At 39.6% G+C, this 8300-nt stretch overlaps 1 protein-coding gene across 7 annotated transcripts in view; it reads right to left on the bottom strand.

Annotated features, from left to right (window-relative positions):
* Positions 1-324: 324 nt before the first annotated feature.
* LOC147261717 (disks large-associated protein 1-like) overlaps positions 325-8300 on the bottom strand; it is an 89072-nt gene continuing 81096 nt past the window's right edge. For 6 of the 7 annotated variants that reach the window (XM_086203871.1, XM_086203870.1, XM_086203873.1 and 3 more), the window contains one exon: positions 325-6177. In XM_086203871.1, coding sequence (XP_086059997.1) covers positions 5953-6177 — 225 coding nt within the window. In that variant the 3' untranslated portion in view covers positions 325-5952. The other variant, XM_086203875.1, reaches the window with a different exon arrangement.

Below are 8300 nucleotides of genomic sequence, written 5' to 3'. Positions count from 1 at the left end.
CCAATAAGTTTAAATGCAGAATAGCATTCTGTGTTTGTCTCATTAAATGTGGCGCAAACAGATACAAAATTATTCTCATGGATTTGCCGATGAGGGAGAGAAAAGCCGCACACTCTGGAATATAATGTGTCCTGCATTCTGATATTTTGCCTGTGTGCTCAGCAGCAGCTCTGTGCTTTTATTTCCAGCTCAGAGCGAATTTGACATATCATTAATTGATCTAAGTGGTGTGCCAGTTATTAATTAAAGCTCTGTCTTTATTCAAAACAAATCCAGCAATGTCTAGCCACACAAATCCGTAGGAGAATCAATCATACAAGAAGAGACGATGGCTATTTTTATTATGGATTCGTTAATAGTTATGGACATATAATCATCTCTTTACAATACAACATAAGATCAGAAGAGCATGACAGATCACTTGAACAAAAAAAATTCATAGTTTTTTTTAAAAAAAATCAATAAATAAGAGCATAAATAAAACAAATACTTATTTTCAACTTAGATATAGATTCGTAATTACTAATATTGTGTCTGCATGCGTCATGAAATATCCTCAACCATTTTCTGTACAAACACAAGAGATCGGTCGCAGGTACGAGTGGAGTTCATGTACAGAATGACTCTATGAGGCTACTAGACCATACTGAAGAAAGGCCTGACATAGAAAACAAGGTACTCAGGAAGCACTTTATAGAGACCTCATACACACTCGCGCACACACAAACACAGTGCATCTTCAATGATGGCTTTATATACATGAGATGCATAAAAACTTTAAAACACACAAACGCTCTTACTTTCTTTCTCTCTCTCTCTCTCGCACACGCACACACACACACACACACACACACACACACACACACACACACACACACACACACACACACACACACACACACAGTTTAATTAATGGACCACCATGTCTGGGAGACCCTGATTTTATAAACTACATTTCCTATCTCTTCCTGAGGAAAAATAAAGAGAAACAGCATCAGGAGGCGTGTTTTTTTTTGTTTGTTTGTTTAGTTTTTTCCAGCAGCAGTCCACCAAAGGCTGTCCTGTATGGCGGTCCAATTTAAATCAAAACTCCCAAAAAATTGATTGAAGTTCCACTCTGTTTATTTGAGCATCACGTGGGAGTCAAGAGAAAATAAAAATCAGAGAATTATTTTCAAGCTGACAAAACGAATTCTGGATGTCAATCTGAATTTTCAGTTTTGTTCATTAAATTTGTTTTTTAATTTTTAGGAAGTCCTACTTTTGTACATCCATGCCTGTTTGATATTGATCAGAAACTGTGAATCAGGACGAATGTTAACTTGTTGGCTGATGATATCCCAGTGATTTTATCAAATACGGGCACATTGCTCTCGTCAGCTGATTAATCCAAACAAAAGAAAACAAAATAAATGAAAAAAAAACTGCCAAAATTCATTTTAAAATTCAGGCAGGAACCTCGTTAACCTAACCTATTTAAATATAATATAGCTTTGGAACACTGGCTTTAATTTTGGTAATAGTTCGACGCTGTAAAATACAAAAAACTGCTTTGATTCTAAGATTTTGATAATCATCAGTTCTGATGTTTAGGTTTTAATATCTCACAATGGTCACATCGGACATCATAGCTTCTACAACAAAGTCCAACCCAGAAGCCAGTTGTTCTCCATTCCAGATTAGAACCCTAAAAGTTCCCCCGGTTCTCACTCCTATCATGTTGTTCCTGCTCCTCCCAAACACACACAGTAAAGCTTGCTACTGGAACACCTTAGAAAAGAGTCAGTAAAAACAAAAATGCAACAAATAATAATAATAATAATAAAAAACCTCTTTCATAATTCATATGGTCCTGTTCTCCAGGTGAGAACGGTTCACATTAAATATGGCTCAATATCATTGTCACTTTCGTTATCATATTAACACAGAGGTAATCAGATGCTGTACAAACCTACACCCCCTCTTCATACACACACGCGCACACACACAGTTAATCTTTACAAAAGAAAAGAAAATACAGAATACTTTCATGAACAACACATCATCATCTAGTATCCTGTGAATTTTACCGCCAATTCCCAGATTTCTGCTCTGGAAATAGGAATTGTAGTCACTGTATAGAAGAATGCATCACGATAAATGTTGGCAGAAGTCGTAGAAATGACGATAAATGTGGAGCGGCTCTCAGATCTAGAGGGGCTTCTTACATCCCTGATGAAACCAGGTTCTGTCCCGACTGTGTCCTACGGAACTCAAACCGATTTTGAATTCTGATATCTTTTCACTAAAAAGATACGGGAGCTTCTCTCTGGTTATCGGAGATGGTCTTCACACGTACACTCGTGAATCCAAACTATACGAATGAGCTTTCTGATTAGTGGTTTGGTTACATGATTCCTCCAGGATGAGGGAGCTCTAACCACTCTAACCCCTAACATCACTACGACATCATCAGGTTTTTTGAGTAAATGAGACTGCTTCAACGGGCTGAGGAGAACCTATGATTCCAAAGATCTCCAGCTTTAATCGGGAGAGGGGTTTCGTTTTAAAATGGCCGTCACAGAAGTAAGAACAAGACGGGAAAATGGACTCAAGGTGCAGAATGAAGAACGCGGTTAAAATCCGTCTGGTGTTCAGTTTCACAACACCAAACCATTCAACTGATAAATGCTGTCTGCATATTTCCATCAAGGAGAAGCCAAAGTGTCAGATGTCTGACGTAAGGAATTATACTTTCTCCTCTTTGATTGCCATATTCAATAAAGATAGTGAATAAAGTGTAATAAACATAACACGCATGGGCGGTTGTTCAAACTGAGTTTTTTCTGTATTCTAAAGAATCCAAAAAATGTGATCTGGGGTCGCATAGAAATAATCTCTTCTCGTCTTTTCTGGACCGGAGAGGTAAATTCCCGATCTGCTATTGCTCATCATAGATTAATTTAATGCAGTCGGATTCCTCTGTGGTCTCATTTTAATTTGGTCTCCTTTCGAAATCTTTTATTCAAATGGCACAGAGAGATTTCACACTAGGTTTCAGTTGTCGTAATATTTCTGTGGCAGCCATTCTAATGCACAGGAGAACTCAATGCAGCGACTGTTCCTAAAAACCCACAGCCACACAGTCTAGACAATGATGTATATAAATAAGAATATTCATATATAGCTTTATGTTAATTAATACATGGATTTTACATAACTCAATTTGAATCATACTGTTTTTCCACTCCAGCTTTCAGGTTAAAAGCTTAATTCAGTTGAGCTGAAGTACTCCCAGACTGGAATGTAATTACCACAAGTTAATTGTAAACAATTTGCCACAATTTCAATTGCTAAGTGCTAACAAACGGCAAACAGGAACCTGTCATGTTCGAACCCACGGTAAGTCGACCTTCTCTGCAGAACTGCTCTGATCGTTACTGCAAGTACGTTCATTCTAAATAGAGTACACGAGACTCTGTAAGTAGAACAAAAAATAGATTAACTGCAAATGGCAAGTTTGAATGATTTCTCATTAAATTGACCACAAATTGGGAAATATGGCGTAAGGAAGAGGCGCCATCTAGCTCAAGCCTCGCTCTTAAGAGCAGGCCTAGGTCTTACGCCAGGTGAGGGGAGCTGATGTAGAGTGTGTGAACTACGTCCGTCTGTAAAGAAACATCGTCCTCTTCTTCCTGTCTTACGTCTTGGCACGTCTGTAAGTGAAGACTAAGCTCAAGTATGATCGATGCAACTACAAGTACAGTGCAATTCCATTCTTAAAGCTGGACTTAAAGACCAAGTTAGCAGTTAGGGGCGGGTTTACTGAGGACCGGTTGGTGCAACCCATCCCTGGAGATGTGTATTATGTCAAGTCACCCTCCTGAAGCTAAGACTATCCCTGCATTGTTGGAAAGGTGATATACAATAGATCGATATCCAGGCATCTCGTATATAATTGGAACATTTTAACTTCTTAAACTAGTAAAAGTGCAGCTTAGATTAACAACCCTCTCAGCTCTCGGTGATTGAAAATTGCTATAAACAAAACCTGTCAGTTTTATGTGTTATTCACGTAGCACAATCGGAAGTACTGAAGCAAAGACTTCATTAAAATCAGCTGTTATTGTTTTGTTTCAGGATATTTGAAGGACCAGAGTTTGGCAACTACTGACGCGGTACTACTGACAGATTTATAGCCCTTTGTGTCCTTAATTGTCTCATTGAGGCAGCTTTTTATTGCCGTATCAGATTACATTTTTGTTTAAATCTTAGCATCCTAACATATTTCTATCTATCAAATAAACATCTTAAATGAGAAAACTTTAATTCAGTTATTGAATAGCCACATTAAAGTAGCTAATCAGGAGACACCGAGAGATTAATACTACACTGTGATTTCTTCAGTCTCGGTCAAATATGTCACAGTTAAACACTCTTATATTACACAGTAAACCTTTCAGCTTAGAATATTGCTTGAGTGTCAATGTACCCTGTAAAAGCCAAATCACAATGAGTTCAAGGAGAAGTAGCAAGAGCAAGAATGAAGATTCATTCACATCTGTCTTCTCAACCCAACCATCGCAACTGGACGCCTAACTATCAATACCAGACACTTAGTGAGCTAAATGTCTGTAGCCGTCCACATCAGCTAATAGGAGCACGGAACACGCTGTGGGGGGGGGGGGAGCGCAGGGTCCATCTCTACCAGTAGGAACTGTTGTTTCTGTATGTGCAAGGGAACCAACATTGTTGTTGCACCGCACCCTCAACAACACCCTGAATCCATTCTTATCTCTTTTCATCCCCCTTTTGTTTTAGGTCTCTGTAAATCACTTCTCATGTGTGGTTACATTACAAACAGAGTTTGGAGAGTAACAGGCTCAACAGGAAGTCCTGGTGAATGATCTTGGAAAGTGTGACCCTCCTTATCGCTCCCGAGGTGTGTGAAGTAAAACCTGGAGGATTTAAAGATTCCTGTGGTGTAGCGTGAAAGCAGCTTTTAGTTAAAACCTGTCAGATGTGTACGTGATTCAGAGTCCCTGTCAGAAATTCATACAGCAGTGAACCTGGTGATGACTGGAAAAGGAATGAAAAACAACCAGATTTGTAAAATAACAGAATTTTTCTTTAAAAAAAAAAAAAAGAAGAAGAGAGAAGAATCTAACAAGGGTTCATCATAGGGAATAAAATACCGGTTGATTGTTATAAGACGTTCCAAAGTTCCATAAAGAACCCAGGTAGCGTGACGGTGACAGACAGTGGTCATTGGTTTCATAAAGCCACAACACCTGAATGAAATACCTGTGAGCACTTATGAATGTGTGTGAGTTTTCACCAGTGTGCATGTGACTCAGCACAGTTACCATTGTATGTGGGTGTCAAATCTATCAGCTCTGTACATATGCAGTGTAACATTGGACCCGCGGAGACTAAGTCCCTGTCGATCTGTCCCATCTCAAGACCGAGACCACATGTGGACTTGTGGTCTCCCGTGTGGTTGCCTCTGCACCCTTGCACCTCCTTTATGATCTCCAGGAACATCAGTCCAGGGACACTGGACAGTTATTTCATCTTTCCTAACAGAGTTTGGGCTACAGGCTAACAGAGTTTCCTGCAGTTATTCTGATTCTTAATAAGCGGCTTTCAGTTTTCTGTTTTAAGAATTGTAAGCGATCAAATCTGGAGAAGTACAGGAAACACTTGAAGGGTAGGGAGAAGAGTTGCAGTCTGCAATTTAACCACTAGATGTCACTGGATCATACAAAAACCATGATATCTTATCAAAGTGGTGGTCTTGGAGTTTTCTTGGAGATTTGGACAGATCTTACTGGTCATAGTCTACTGTTTACACATTTAAGGATAGGTAGGATCTTGTTGGAATTCAAATACACACAGCTTGGTGTGGACAACCATGCATTTTTTTTTGTGTACAGTGTGTGAGTACAGCATGGTGTGTCCCCGTTAATATCCTCATAGCCTTGTCTGAGCCTCGGGAATGTAGATCTCAATGCTGTCAGCGCTCTCCGTAGCGGAGTTTTGCCGAACAGATGCAGCTCTCTTGGCGGCCATCAGGCGCTTCCTGGCCTCCTGACGCTGTTTCTCTGAACTCTCCAGTGAGCGGTCTCTGGCAAGGGGGGGGTGGTGGTGGGGGCCCTTGGGTGGCTTTTTTGGCACTGGAGGTGGGAGCCGTCTCTCCTGGTGGGAGAGGACGGTGAGGTGGGAGGGGAAAACATTTCAGGAGAAAAAGACAAGACAAAAAACAAAACAAAAAAAACGTGCGTCTCAGCACGTGTGTGTGTGTGTGTGTGTGTGTGTGCGTGTGTGTGTTACTGTGCATGTGTGATTCTCTTGTAACTGCCTGCCACCATTATTGCAGCATAGCTTGAATAATGTCTGTGTAATTAATGAAGGTGTAAGATGATCTTGATATTCTGTATAATTCTGTTTTTGATCATCGACAGTTTTCACACTGAATCATGCTGGTAGTTTGGAATGAGAGCTGTTTTTTCCCCGCATGTGTCAATCAGATATTTGTCTACTTCACTGCTTTAATAAAGTCAAACCTCAAATAATTTTTCTTTGATTACAGTTTCTGTCTCTTTTTTTCTCCGTCAATTCTACCATTTCTGACACCGTGCTTGTCAGCTGAGATCAGGAGCACGGCGATACTGCTACAGCAAAGTCAGCGATGCACACAACATTTTTGATGTCGGGGGTGACGTGGAGCAGCTCTTCCACACCTGCTCTGTCTGTGGTGTGCAGCTGTTTATCAGCTACTGAGGACTTTTGGTCAGGATGCTCGGTTTTCTTCTGCTCTTTAAATTTCTACTATTTCTTTTAAAAGCCATTGCAACTTGATTTACCTTCTCTTATACAATGAGGCATTCATTTTCATGATTTTTAAATACTAAGTAATATAGGGGCGAAAAAAAGACCAGCCATGCAAAAACAATAACTTATCAAATGGTCTGGAGACTCCCTTTGTCAGTGTGGCAGCTAAAACTGTTTACAATGGCAACAATAAACTATGAAAGCCGTGTTGCGAGCATGTGCCGACGTGTCTGTAAATCTGTCGAGAATATTACAATAGTACATTATAGTTTTACAGAATGTTCATTTATCATATAAGGTTCCTAACTACATGCTGAAAGTGAAGCTTATAGGAAACTGTGTCAAATGTGGTGTCATTGTTCTACAGCCTTTACAGCCTTGTGCAATCAAAATTAAGTACATAATGAAAAGTTAAAGCCAAAAAATTGTCCGTCGCTGCTGTTAAAGTGTAGTTTTCAGACCTCGAACTCTGGAACAAGTCATTTACAAAGGGAGCCGATAAAGACACTGAATTAAATACCCAGATTTTATCTTGTCTGTAACATGAAGTACATTATTTTACTTATTTATTTATGTGCAGTTTTAAAACTTATAATCCACTGGCCAGACTAAAGATTAAAGCTTCCATAAATTAGCACATTACTGCAGCCTGACAGTTGTTACCTTCGCAGTATAGAAATGTAAAATTAGGGTCTATCTTTTATCTTTTAATATTTTCCTCGTAATATTGTTTTTTTGTTTATCTATTCATTCGTAAACATTTCTCCAATGTCCTTCTCCTTTTTGGTGTTTTCTAGTTCAAATTTATGCATGATTTTCTCATTTATCACTCCAAACAGCTGTGTAAGGGGTGCAGCTCTACACTGTATGTTTTTGTGGAGAAAAAAAAATGAACCAAAGTTGTTTTTGTCCATTGATTTTTAACTCTGACAGTTGCAACACATGTAAGAAAAAGCCACATATGGTGAGACGATGGTGGGCCGCAGAAGGAAGGAAGGAAGGAAGGAAGGGCAGAAGGAAGCACAGACAGATGGATGGAAAGACAGACATGATGGATCTACGGAGGCCCAGAGAGGTTAAGGCCTTGTGGTGTTGTTGGCATTGCAGTTATGCAGATTGATGCGTGGCTGTTTGCAAGCGCCTTCACTGTCAACACAGAGAAGCACAAGAAAGAAAGAAAGAAAAAAAGCAACAACATGAGAGCAAATGAAGAAGCCAGCAGAATCAACAATCACAGTGATGCAAAGCCACAACAGATGCTGCAGAGAGGAAGCAACAGATCAGGCTTAAGACAAGACTTACAAATCTAAATCCCACTAAAACCCGCTAAACTGCTATATATTTATCATTCTAATGTCATCACTGAGAGATTGAGCGTCATCACCTGTACAAGAATCTAAGGGGGAGCCAGAATGTGATAGAATCATGAAATTATACGGACACGTCAAGGTGCAAGCGATGACTCATTATGGGTTTGTGAAAAGCTG

Source organism: Aulostomus chinensis, chromosome 5, assembly GCF_037954235.1.
Source record: "Aulostomus chinensis isolate RoL2024-O1b breed Wild chromosome 5, RoL_Achi_v1.0, whole genome shotgun sequence".
Classification (NCBI taxonomy): Eukaryota; Metazoa; Chordata; class Actinopteri; order Syngnathiformes; family Aulostomidae; genus Aulostomus; species Aulostomus chinensis.
The sequence above is the reverse complement of the archived record's forward strand: the minus strand, read 5'-3'. Positions and strand labels throughout refer to the sequence as shown.